General features: G+C 33.4%; 1 protein-coding gene across 1 annotated transcript in view; it reads right to left on the minus strand.

The window, feature by feature from the left end:
* The window catches only part of wwc1 (WW and C2 domain containing 1), a 45,589-nt gene that overhangs the window by 21,800 nt on the left and 9,933 nt on the right, over window positions 1–13,856 (minus strand). The window contains exons 4-11 of the mRNA XM_039676771.2: window positions 13,842–13,856; window positions 11,862–12,065; window positions 9,171–9,247; window positions 8,884–8,963; window positions 6,244–6,373; window positions 4,134–4,280; window positions 3,962–4,032; window positions 2,544–2,786 (exon numbers count right to left, since the gene is read on the minus strand). The exon at window positions 13,842–13,856 is cut by the window's right edge and continues 95 nt beyond it. Of these exons, the coding sequence (XP_039532705.2) occupies window positions 2,544–2,786; window positions 3,962–4,032; window positions 4,134–4,280; window positions 6,244–6,373; window positions 8,884–8,963; window positions 9,171–9,247; window positions 11,862–12,065; window positions 13,842–13,856 (967 nt within the window). The remainder of the gene's footprint in view (window positions 1–2,543; window positions 2,787–3,961; window positions 4,033–4,133; window positions 4,281–6,243; window positions 6,374–8,883; window positions 8,964–9,170; window positions 9,248–11,861; window positions 12,066–13,841) is intronic.

A 13,856-nucleotide genomic window follows, 5' to 3' on the forward strand; every position in this document is an offset into this window, starting at 1 on the left:
GTACTGTGGTGTATATATACACAGAATATATATATATATATATATGAAGAGTTCAGATGCAAAAGCCTCTAAATGCCATTTGAAATTTTCTTCTTTAATGAGGATTTTTATCAAACTTGTATATTTAAGTTCAGTAATTTCACTTAAATGACAATTAATAGGTCATCTTCATTGCCATTTAAGTGAAATTACTGAACTTAAATATATGCAAGCTTGACAAAAATGATGATTCTAGAAGAAAATTTCAAATGGCACTTAGAGGCTTTTGCATCTGAACTCTTCATATATATAATTTAATTAGAAAATAATAAGAAATGTAAGACAGTTTAAATCAACCCCATTGATTTTCTTAATGTCTATATAGTCTTTCTGTGGTTCTTTTGATAAAATGATGTTGGTCTGTTACTCATGAAGAAGGCATCTATTGTGTTCAACCTAGATCCAGCGTTCGTGCAGCTCAGGTTACAGGAAGAGCGCAGACGCCAAACTAAACGAGGATACCGTATCTAGAGTAGAGAACAAGGACCCTGTTCACATAACTGAGAGAACGAGTGAGAATAAGACCAATAGAGAGAGAGAATGAAAGATAGTGAGTGAATCAAGCAAAAATTGATTCTCACCTGAGCAACCCGATCTGCAAACGCAGGTGGTTCTTCTAAGGCTCTGTTTACACTTGATATTAAGATGCATTTTGGTCGATCGGATCACGAGTGGACGTTTTTAAATACATGTGTAACCGGGGTCTACACATCGAAACCTCGGTCAAAAACCTGCGCTTGAACACACCAAAAGTGCTAAAGGCGACTGTCAACTAGCATGTGCGTTCTACTCCCGCGTCAAAGTAAATAAGTGTCAATCAGCAGGTGTCCATATTCTATTTTCATCATTCTGCAAACTAGGTCTGCAGACATACAAACCATAAACAACAGAGGAAGGAGTAGTTAAAGGAGTAGTTCACTTTAAAAAAAACTTTTGCTGATAATTTACTCGCCCCCGTGTCATCCAAGATGTCCATGTCTTTCTTTCTTCAGTCGAAAAGAAATTAAGGTTTTTGATGAAAACATTCCAGGATTTTCTCCATATAATGGACTTCAATGGGGACCAAACGGTTCAAGGTCCAAAAGACAGTTTCAGTGCAAACTACAAACTGTTCAAAGGGCTTTAAAAAACGACACCAGACGATGAATAAGGGTCTTATCAAGCGAAACGAGCGACCGTTTCAAAAATAAATAACACAGTTTAAGTTGTATAAGCTCAAATGCTCGCCTTGCTCTGTTCTGTGATGCGCGTTCGTGACTCTCCTGTTCGAACTCGTTCATCAAAATGAACAAATCTTTTCCAGAGTCATGACTCGAGTGGTCCTTGATAAGATTCATCGTCTGGAATCGTTTAAAGCCCTTTGAACAGTTTGTAGTTTGCACTGAAACAGTCATTTGGACCTTGAACCGTTTGGACCCCATTGAAGTCCATTATATGGAGAAAATCCTGGAATGTTTTCATCAAAAACCTTAATTTCTTTTCGACTGAAGAAAGAAAGACGTGGACATCTTGGATGACACGGGGGTGAGTAAAATATCAGCAAAAGTTTTTTTTTTAAACTTTAATCTTTTTAAAACTACTCCTTTAATCACATAGATGACTTTCTTCATTAAAGTTGTTATGAAAGTATTTGTGGTATTTGTGGTTAAAAGAGGTAATTTTTGTGGCTGTGATTACAAGAAGTAAAACGTTATAAAAACTGTTGGTTTTCTCACACAAACCGCTCGTTTCGTGTCTTAGGCCATCAATGTGTCCTTACATTCACGAGTCATTAAATCATGTTTAATTTGGACTTCTCTGTGCTGCTCTTTGAGGTGGTGACCATAGACCTCTATTATATGACTGACAGACAAAAATATCAAAATTGAAACTACTGCGGAAACAAAGACACCTACATCTTAGATGCCCTTGAGGTAAGATAAAACATACCAAAAATTAATTTCAAAGTGAACTATCCCTTTAATGGCAAATATCTTTGCGAGTGCGGCCTTCGTACGGCAAGCCTTCAGTCAAGATTTTTAAGTCTAAAAGAGGCCTTTAGAGTTGGATTGTGTGTATCCACAATAATGAAAGCTTTATCATTCACTCTAAAATGCATTTTTGTATGCATTTTTTCTGTAACGTGCTGTCAAGGAAAGGGAAAAGCATTGGGTCAGATGTGCATTCCTGCAGTATATTAAGTGGATTGTGTAGCCTAGTGATTAAAAAACTAAAGATTTTAATTCCCACACTTTCTGACCAATCATTTCCATGATTTTTCAAGGAATTTTCCATGACAGTTACAGTCATTTGCAATGGTTGGATAATAATTTAATTAATTAATTTTTTTATAACAGAAACAAATGGGGAAAAAATGCTAGAATAGGACTTTCTAGATAGTATGAAGACTTTCATTCCTGCCTGAGCTTAACACGTTCCCATTCTATGGTGTCGTCGTGTAACCAAAGAAATACACCACTGGAACCAAATACAGGGAGCTGCACCGGCCCAGTTAACCATCTCACCTCTCGGTCAGCGCTTTGCTCTGGTTGTCCCGTGCAGCTTGCAGGTCCTTCTCGAGTCGTTTCTTCTCCGATTCGATCTTCTCTGCCTCGCTGGGCGCGCGCTTGCGTGGCGTTACATACTGCAGCTCCTTTAGCAGCTCTTCCTTCTCGTTGATGAGGATTAAGCGATCTCTCTCCGGGTCCAGCAGCCCCGGCCATGCCTCGCTATCCAGCTTAGCAATCTGGACCTCAATATTTGCAATCCTGAGCAGAAAAGTGAACAAGGCAATGTAAAGAAAGTTATTGAGAGATCAATACAGTGACAGGTTGATTTCAAAATCCATTTACAGCCCGATTTTTAAACATTTTGTTTTTAAATTGCAAATGTGCATTTAATTTGCTTACAGTGGGGCCAAAAGTCTGAAACCACTACTAAAATAATAATAATAATAATAATAATAAAATAATAAATTCACACACATGCACTCACACAAAAATAATAAGAAGAAGAAAATCTGAAAATATAAATATAGGTCAGAAAATATCAATACAAATATACAGATGATATATATAAATCTGAATTTGGAATGCCCTTTGGTTAATTGACATGTCTCAGAAATAAAAAAAAATCATATATTTTCTCTTTTTTATGTCATTTTATCTATCATTTTACTCTTTTATGTCATTATTATTTCTTCAGACTTCAGACTTAAATTACATTTTGGATCACAGATTTTCAGTGTGGTACCAAACATTTGGGTATATATATATATATATATATATATATATATATATATATGGTAACATTTTACAATAAGGTTAATTTGTTAACATTAGTTAACTAACTTAGTTAACAAGAACTAAGAATGAACAATACTTCAACAGCATTTCTTAATTTTAGTTCATAATATATATTTCAACATTTACTAAAATGTTATTAAAATCAAAGGTTGTCTTTGTTAACATTAGTTAATGCACTGTGAACTAACATTAACAAATATTATATATATTATATATATATATATATATATATTAGTAACACTGTTAACATTTACTATATATATTATTACATGTTAATATATATTAACATATAATATATAATTAACATAACATTTAATAATATTACTGTATTTTCAGTAATACAGTATTTACTAATATATGTTAATGTTCGTTAATAAAAATACAGCCATTCATGATTTGTTCATGTTAGTTCACAGTGCATTAACTAATGTTAACAAATACAACCTTTGTTTTTAATAACATTTTAGTAAATGTTGAAATATATATTATGAACTAAAATTAATAAATGTTGTGTATTGTAAAAGTATTGTTCATTCTTAGTTCAAAATGTTACCCTATATATATATTTAAATATTGGCATTACTGGTTAAAAAAAAACTTTAATAATTTAGAAGAACATTTAGAAGAAGAACAGATACCTTCTTTTCGCCTCCTCATATTTCAGGCTCAGTCGGACCTTCTCAGCCAGTTTATTTGAGCTTGATACAAACTAATAAAATAAAAAAGACATATTATTCTACAAGTGACTTGCACATTGTGAACCCACTAAGACACCAAAGTGATTCATTAGCAGAGCCGGCCGTGTCTGACCTCAGCAGGGATGTCTGTTTGAGAGCCGGCGTCCGAGTACACACGGGGCAGAGAGATGTGCGAGCCGGCCAGGGACGGGTTACTCGCCCACAGGTCAGACTGAGAGCCATAATCTAACTGGAAATCATCCTTCAGCACAGCCAGTTTCTAAAACAAACACACAATAAACAGACGTCAGCGTGTTATTAAAAACTTATTATAGACTTTAACTTATTATAGACCCTAATTTTTTTTTTACACAGCATAGATGTTGAAATTTCTTCTAAAAATATTTTTAATTATAAAATTCACACTAAAGTTTGGCGCTGTATTTTAAAAAAGTTTTTACATGACGTCTCACCAAGGCTGCATAAATATGAAATATTAAAACAATTTAAATGATCTATTTGTATATATTGTACATCATTTTAAAGCCTGTTCAGTAGATAATAAAAAGTTTGTTTTAAAATTTTAAGTAAATACAATTTATTTAATATATTTGAGTAATTAAGATTTTTTTTTTATGTTTTTCAGAAGAAGTGTCTGCTTGGATGTTTCAACAAGCAGACCTTTCTAACAGAACACTGAAAACTACTATTAAAAAATAAATAAATAAATAAATATATATATATATATATATATATATATTTTTTTTTTTATGGTAACGAAGCCTGCATTTATTTGATCAAGATACAGTAAAACCAGTAATATTGTGAAATAGAATTATCATTTAAAATAACTGTCTTCTATATTAATATTATTCCTGGGATTTCAACATTTTCTGCTCAAGAAACATTTCTTATTATGATAAATATGATTAAAACGGTTGTTTTTCTTTATATTTCTGTGGAAAGCGGCATACATTTGTTTTTCTCTTCAGGATTTTTTGATGATTAGAAAGTTCAAAAGAACTTATAGATATTAATTTCTTATCTTAAATTATACTAACTGACCACAAACCTTTGAACGGTATGTTTGTGCTTTCCAAATGTCACAGTAGAAAATGAAGTGTTTAAACAGTTTTCTGTATTATTCCCTTGTGTTTTTGTCATTTTTTATTCATATATTTCCAGCTATTCCTCACACTGTTCGACAAGCATATGGAGAGGCTGGCAATGCTAAATAATGCACACACCCCACTGCAGCTGTTGTGTGTGTGTGTGTTCCCCCGTATTTCGATGGGGTCTCAAACGCACTGCCAATGGGAAGCAAAACACATGGTCTTCACTGGCTTCTTTAAATGTGTGTTGCTGCAATTAACAAGTCCAAATGTATAAACAACACGGGCCAAACTAAACAAGATTTGTACGTTACGGTTAGTGGGTGCAAACCAAATATTTTCTTTAGGCTTACATTCAAAAGCAGCAGGTTCACAAAACATTATGCAAACAAGGAAACTTCACACTCCGCAAAGCTAGTGCAAACACTGCGTGAAAACAACATTCGCCATGTCGCATTACATTTACATGAACAACATTATATAACCAAATAATCCTCTCGCTCATGTTTGCTCTGAATATCATAACCGTACGCGTATCTTGGGTTGAGTAGCATTCTATCCTCTTTTAATGTGTTATTATTATAGTTTTATAGACAAGCTGACCTTCTATACTCTATTTAAATAACATTTAGCTAATTATTATAGTATTTAGGAATTTTTTTACATTTACTAAAAGGCAAAAAAGCCTTTAAAAGTGGTCAATAAATTATTAATTACACAATTATACATTCACGTACATCTAAATGTTTTGTTCAGATCTTTTTTTTAATGTGTTTATTTAATTTTATCAAAATTATATAAATTAATATTATGTATTTATTTAATTTTTGTTTGATATTGTCGTCTTCAGTGAAAAGCCACTCCTATCTGCTCAAACACATCAGCTTATCATGACTAGTAGAGCACTTCACTGCACTTTTATTTGAATAGATTAGTTTGCCTACTTCTCTAGTGTGTACTTAGCCATTATGAATTATCGTTGGCTTGACTATTTGTATATGTACACCTGGAACTGAGACAAAAAAGGTCTCCGCAATGTCCTAACGATGAAAGTATGTAGGCATGTGTTCCCTGGGCGACGTTAAAACGCTCGTCATTGAGAACTCAATAAAGGTTGAAGGAGATGTGTACCCGCATGAGCTCCTGTTTCTCCTTCTCCCCGGAGCTGATGGCATCTTTAATGGTCTTCACCTCCTTCAGGATGGCCTGGGCTTCATGCAGTTTGTAGCCATGCGAGGCACTGGACACTTTGTGATCAATTCTGGTGAAAGACAAAGACAAAAAGCATTCAATTAGAAATTATTTTAAAAGACTTTGTTGAATCATCACACTAGGAATCTCTGAAGAACTGTAATGTAACAAATTAGAAGAACTCAAATGTAACAATGAAACATTTTTTGGAATTGGTAAAGAATTTGGAATTGTGCAGATGTGTGTACAGATGTGACGTAATGACGCAAAGACAAGCTCAAAATCCACCAGTACCGCTGGAATTAAAAAGCATTATTACAAGCTTACCGTTTTGAATCTAGCTACGGCAAGCAGAGAGTTTGTTATGTATTTTATCAAATATGTATTTTGGATCATTTTTAACCCAGAATGCAGCTGTAAAATGGTTTTGTCAAAGGTTTGCTGTCAAAAATCACTATAAATTAATAATAATAGAACTGTAATTATTATTAATATTATTATTATTATTATTACTACTACTACTAAATAACAACTTATTTAATTATTATTATATAATTATTTTATTATAAATTAATAATAATAGAACTGTAATTAGTATTATTATTACTACTACTACTAAATAAAAACATTACACAAAATAATAAATATTAATATTGTTATATTCCACTGTAAAATTAAAATAATCGAGAATATAATTATTGGATGAGAGGACGAACGCCTGTGAAGAGACGACTCAACGCCGGCGATATGTTATGGCGCAGTTTTATATATAAACAATATTTATATTTAATATTTATATATAAACAATATGAATATTAGCCAGAGGAGAACTGGCCCCCGACTGAGCCTGGGTTCTCCCAAGGTATTTTCTCCATCCAATCTGATGTTTAGATTGGGGATATTTAATATTTAACAATATAATTGATCTGTGTTGTGCTACTTTCATGTTGTCACTGTGAAGCTGCTTTGATACAATCTGTATTGTGAAAAGCGCTATATAAATAAATGTGACTTGACTTGACTTGAATTATTAAGAATAATTCTAATATTTATGGCTGTCTTAATTTCTTTATTTTCAGATGTTAAACCATCAAGCCTATATTTTGATGGAAAACCACAGGTTATTCGTATTTCTCATTACAAGTTTTGGAAGATGGTTGGCATAAGTTGTGTTCCCAAATGTATGTTATAGTTCTCGACTCGTAGACCACACTAACGGCGAAATACTCATATACGCCTCTTGAATGTTTTGCTTGTGATTTCCTGGAATGCCGAGCTCCAGTGGAGTCGAGGGGGCGGTGGATGTGTTCAGCAGAAGAGAGGGCATGTAAAGCGAGTCATCAGTAAGTCATGTGCGGACCTGAGGAACCGGTTAGTCTGCATTCCTTTGGGCAAGAGCTGGAGGGAAGCAGTCAACACCAATCAAGCCCAGCATCTCAACGCCCTTTTACATACAAAAACAGCCCAATCCAAAAGCTTTATGTCAATCTCTTCCTAAAACAGAACTGAGGGAAAATTATCTTAAAGGAGTAGTTCACTTTTAAAAAAACTTTTGCTGATAATTTACTCACCCCTGTGTCATCCAAGATGTCCATGTCTTTCTTTCTTCAGTCGAAAAGAAATTAAGGTTTTTGATGAAAACATTCCAGGATTTTCTCCATATAATGGACTTCAATGGGGTCCAAAAGACAGTTTCAGTGCAAACTGTTCTAAGGGCTTTAAATGATTCCAGACGATGAATAAGGGTCTTATCAAGCGAAATGAGCAACCATTTAATAAATAAATAACAAAGTTTAAGTTTTATAAGCTCAAATGCTCGCCTTGCTCTGTTCTGTGATGCGCGTTCGTGACTCTTGAGTTTGTTCAATTAGTCAATTTGTTCGTTGAATGAACCAAACGACTCGGAAAAAGATTTGTTCATTTTGATGAACGAGTTCGAACACGAGAGTCACTAACGTGCATCACAAAACAGAGCAGGGCGACCATTTGAGCTTATAAAACTTAAACTTTATTTATTTATTTATTTATTATAATTAAATATATATATATATATATATATATATTTTTTTTTTTAATGAATGATCGTTTCGCTTGATAAGACCCTTATTCATCGTCTGGAATCGTTTAAAGCCCTTTGAACAGTTTGCACTGAAACCGTGAATCGTTTGGTTCCCATTGAAGTCCATTATATGGAGAAAAATCCTGGAATGTTTTCAGCAAAAACCTTAATTTCTTTTCGACTGATGAAAGAAAGACATGGACATCTTGGAGTAAATTATCAGCAAACGTTTTTTTTAAAAGTGAACTACTCCTTTAAGTCACTGGACTAGTCAAATAGTGGTTCAGAGAAAATCGGGTGGATTTTGAAAAATGAATAGCTCTGTTTGAGGTGCATGATGTTTCGAAGAGCAATAAAAATATCATATCAACTTGTGACTTGAAAAATGTGAGCTCACTCCATCACTATAAATTGCACTCGTAAAAGGGCAAGAGATAAGATGACACATTTTTGTCTTGAACAAAGAGACGAGGACCGCTTTTAAACAAGAGAGCGATCAGTTGAGGTCAGGTTACACTTACTCTTTCAACGTCTCAAAGCCTTGCTCCTTATAAAGCAGTTCTTGCCTCATGAAGGCCAAATCTCTCTTCAGCTTATTTACCTGAACAAAAGAAAGTGAGCAGGAGAATGAATGAGACACTTGTGTAATTACAAGACGTCTTACATTTGGCTTTAAATATAATCTCACTGCCTGTCATCTGAAATCCATGATGTGCGGAGTGCTGCGAATATTACACCCAATTCATGTCTTGCATAAACAAGATAACATTCACAGCAGAAGAAATCAAAGGCTCCAAGAGCTTCTTACCCGGCTTTTTGCTGTAACAATCTCCGCTTTGAGGATTTCAGGGTCATATTTACTGCTTGATGAGGATCTGGAATTTACTGTAGGAGAGATAAGAGTTCAAAGGCTTTATCTTATCTGGAAAAGCACTCGACACGGCTCTGGAATTCCATAGTGATTTATAATATTGCTACAGACGGTCATAAATCTGCATCCATATTGTATGTTCAACAATAAAGAATTTGCTTGAAGAGTGGAGGCATTGATTGCATTAATATTTTAAAGATTGTAACCTCATCAACTAAGCATTTTTTCAGTTTTTACTGCTTTTCTTTACAACTAAAATTATCTCTTGATTTTCTCTTCACATTATCAAAATTATGTCAATATTCCCTGAAACCACCTGTCCTCAGACTATAACTTAGTAGTACTTCATTTAGATAAATAAATATTAGGGATGCACGATATATATTCATTTTTAATGTTATCGTTATCGGCCCGATATGAGAATTTGCCAGATAAATGATGGATTATTTCCGGTTTGAATTGCCTGAAATATGATTATAATCACTTCAAAAGTGACAAATACAGTCATGTGCAGCGCAAATCTATCAGGCTCTGAAAAATTACATAAAAATTTGGATTTAGATTTATCGGCCGATATATCGGTTATCGGCTTTCAAATATAAAGAATTATCGGCACCGGGAAAATTTTTCGTATTTTTCTCTTTACACTATCAAAATTATGGGAAATTATGGCAAAATTATGGCAATATTCCCTGAAACCACCTGTCCTCGGGACTATAACTTAGTAGTACTTCATTTAGATGAATAAATATTAGGGATGCACGATATATATTCATTTTTAATGTTATCGTTATTGGCCCGATATGAGAATTTGCCAGATAAATGATGGATTATTTCCGTTTTGAATTGCTTAAAATATTATTATAATCACTTCAAAAAAGGAAAATACAGTCATGTGCAGCGCAAATCTATCAGGCTCTCAAAAATTACATAAAATTTGGATTTAGATTTATCGACCGATATATCGGTTATCGGCTTTCAAATATAAAGAATTATCGGCACCAGGCAAAATTTTCATATTTTTCTTTTTACACTATCAAAATTATGGCAATATTCCCTGAAACCACCTGTCCTCAGACTACAACTTAGTGGTACTAAATTTAGATGAATAAATATTAGGGATGCACGATATATATTCATTTTTAATGTTATCGTTATTGGCCCGATATGAGAATTTGCCAGATAAATGATGGATTATTTCCGGTTTGAATTGCCTGAAATATGATTATAATCACTTCAAAAATGGAAAATACAGTCATGTGCAGCGCACATCTATCAGGCTCTCAAAAATTACATAAAATTTGGATTTGGATTTAGATTTATCGGCTGATATATCGGTTATCGGCTTTCAAATATAAAGAATTATCGGCACCGGGAAAATTTTTCATATTTTTCTCTTTACACTATCAAAATTATGGGAAATTATGGCAAAATTATGTCAATATTCCCTGAAACCACCTGTCCTCAGACTATAACTTAGTGGTACTAAATTTAGATGAATAAATATTAGGGATGCACGATATATATTCATTTTTAATGTTATCGTTATCGGCCCGATATGAGAATTTGCCAGATAAATGATGGATTATTTCCGGTTTGAATTGCTTGAAATATGATTATAAATCACTTCAAAAATGGCAAATACAGTCATGTGCAGCGCACATCTATCAGGCTCTCAAAAATTACATAAAATTTGGATTTAGATTTATCGGCTGATATATCGGTTATCGGCTTTCAAATATAAATAATTATCGGTACCGGGCAAATTTTTCATATTTTTCTCTTTACACTATCAAAATTATGGCAATATTCCCTGAAACCACCTGTCCTCAGACTACAACTTAGTAGTACTTCATTTAGATGAATAAATATTAGGGATGCACGTGACAATATATATTCATTTTTAATGTTATCGTTATCGGCCCGATATGAGAATTTGCCAGATAAATGATGGATTATTTCCGGTTTGAATTGCTTGAAATATGATTATAATCACTTCAAAAATGGAAAATACAGTCATGTGCAGCGCAAATCTATCAGGCTCTCAAAAATTACATAAAAATTGGATTTAGATTTATCGGCCGATATATAGGTTATCGGCTTAACAGCACCGGGCAAAATTTTTACATCGATGCATCCCTAATAAATATACACGTTAAGATAAAGAAAAATGTCTTTTGCATAGGGCTAACACACATACGATTAATTCAAAATCCTTCAAGAAATAAAATAATGTAACGGAAATAAATTAGTGAAGCATTACGTAATTGATGATGATCTTGGAAGTCGGGAGTTTATCACACTGAGCATCTACAATAGTGCAAGCAATAGTGAAATTTAGATTCTAACCTTTTACCAGATTTTTTTCCAGATAAACTCCGTAATCCGCGATTAGATGCGTAAACAGTGACTCGAGTGTGTTTCGCTTTAAAACACGAGCTCTGTCAGATGTATTGGGTTATTGGGTCAGCTGTGCACTGTGATTGGCTCATCGCGTTTGAGGGCGTGGCTTAGCCATCGGTCAATTAGCAAGTTGCAGTTGTACAGATTAATCAGAAACTTGTGTCAAGTGGCTCATAAGAAGAGTTGTTAAAGTGACGGACACATGTATATAGGCACAAGTCTTACGGCTGGTCTGTGAGGCGGCCTTGTCCCTCCAGGCATCGTTTAACTGCCGATATTCCTGCTGGGCCAGGTGAAGTCGCTGTTCTTTGACCTGATAGATCTCCTTTTGGGCGCTCAACGCATCCTGAACCACGCTCAGATAATCCCGCAACATGAGCTCCTGCTCCCGCTGCCACTGAGCGCGTGGATCCTCCAGCTGGGTGCTCTCTGAGGGAAACATCATCAAAATACACTAATGTCTGTTCTGGAAAGAAGTCTCTTCTTCTCACCAAAGCTGCATTTATTTGATCAAAAATGCCGTAAAAACATTTATTTTGTGAAATAATATTACAATTTCAATATACTTTAAAATAGAATTTATTCCTTTGAATTTTCAGCATCATCACTCCAGTCTTCAGAGTCACATGATCCTTCAGAAATCATTCTAAAATGATGATTTGATGCTTAGTTAATAAGTTAATGTTGGAAACAGGAAATTATTGCAATATTTATCCAATCATTGACTCTAAGTATTTGCCTATGGAAATCCAAACGGTGACTTTTTTTTGTTTTGGCCAGGCTGTGTATATATGAATGTATGTGTATATAAATATATGTGTGTGCATATATGTATATAATGAATTGTCTGATTTAAATACAAATTAATTAAAAAATATGTTTACACTTCAGATATCACTCTAATATAATGATTTGCTGCTTTCCTTATTTTGAAAACAGTTTTTGCTGCCTTGTTCTTTGTTAATACCGGGTAATACTTTTATTCAGCAGGGACGCATTAAATTGATCAAAAGTGACAGTAAAGACAATTATAGTGTTAACAAACAAAAGATTTCTATTTCAAAGTTCTGTTGAACTTTCTATTCATCAAAGAATAATGAAAAAAAATGGTATCATGGTTTCCATAAAAGCAAAAACTATTCATCAGTGCTGTTATTGTTAACTAAAATTAAAACTATTACAAAATATGTTTTGTTAATTGAAGTAAAGCTAAAATAAAAAACAAATATTGGATGAAAAACGGTTTTAATTGAGGTACTAAAACTGAAATAAATAAATGCTAAAAAGAAATGACAAAAGCACATCAAATTACTAAACCTCCCAATGAAAACTGAAAATTTAAAATTAAAATATTTATCAAATTAATTAAAATAATACTAAACCAACACTTTTATTTATTACAAGTATTTCTAAAATGTTAACAAAAATTATTAACCTTCAAATGGTCTTTGTTTCCTGGGCTTCAGGGTCTATACGACCCCAACAATTGATTGAGTAATTGTACAAAAAAATATAAATTTTGAATCACACAAATAATATATCATTTTTTGTTTGTTTACTTCTCATCTATTCATTAATGCTGTGTTTTTGGAGATATAAAGTACTTTTTTATCCATATACCACACACTTCCTCAACTACACCATTAGCTTGCTTATGAAATATTATTTTTTATGATACCATGATACCTATGATGCATTCATTCATTTCTGTGTAAAAACTTTCTGATTTATGCCGGATTTTTTTTTTTTTTTTTTTTTGACACATGAAGAAAATATATTTAGTTTTTTTCACATTTCCCATTCATTTCATTGTGGGGTCATATTGACCCCGAACACCAGAAGTGTGATCTTTTTTTTTTTTTTTTTACATACCTTCAGAACAACTGAATAAAACCCAGTTTTGTGTGTGTGTGTGTGTGTGTATAGATAGATAATGTATAAAAAGTCACAAAATCGTATTCCACTGAGATGAAGGGAACTTTTTTTTTAAAAGTATTAAGTAAAAGTCGATTGGGGTCGTATAGAGCCCAAAAAATTCTGTGCATTGGCGACAAATGAACTATTTTTAATAAACGAGGCCCGGTGAATCAAGAGTTTCAAGTGTTTTCATTTCCGTCCAATTAAATATGCCATTTGATCTGTTTAAACCCCAGAAACTCTCTGCTCTTAAGTATGCATAAGGTGGGCTGCAAGTGTTCAACTTACTGGTATTGTGGTCGA

This window comes from Pimephales promelas, chromosome 19 (genome assembly GCF_988280905.1).
Source record: "Pimephales promelas chromosome 19, fPimPro1.hap1.1, whole genome shotgun sequence".
NCBI lineage: Eukaryota > Metazoa > Chordata > Actinopteri > Cypriniformes > Leuciscidae > Pimephales > Pimephales promelas.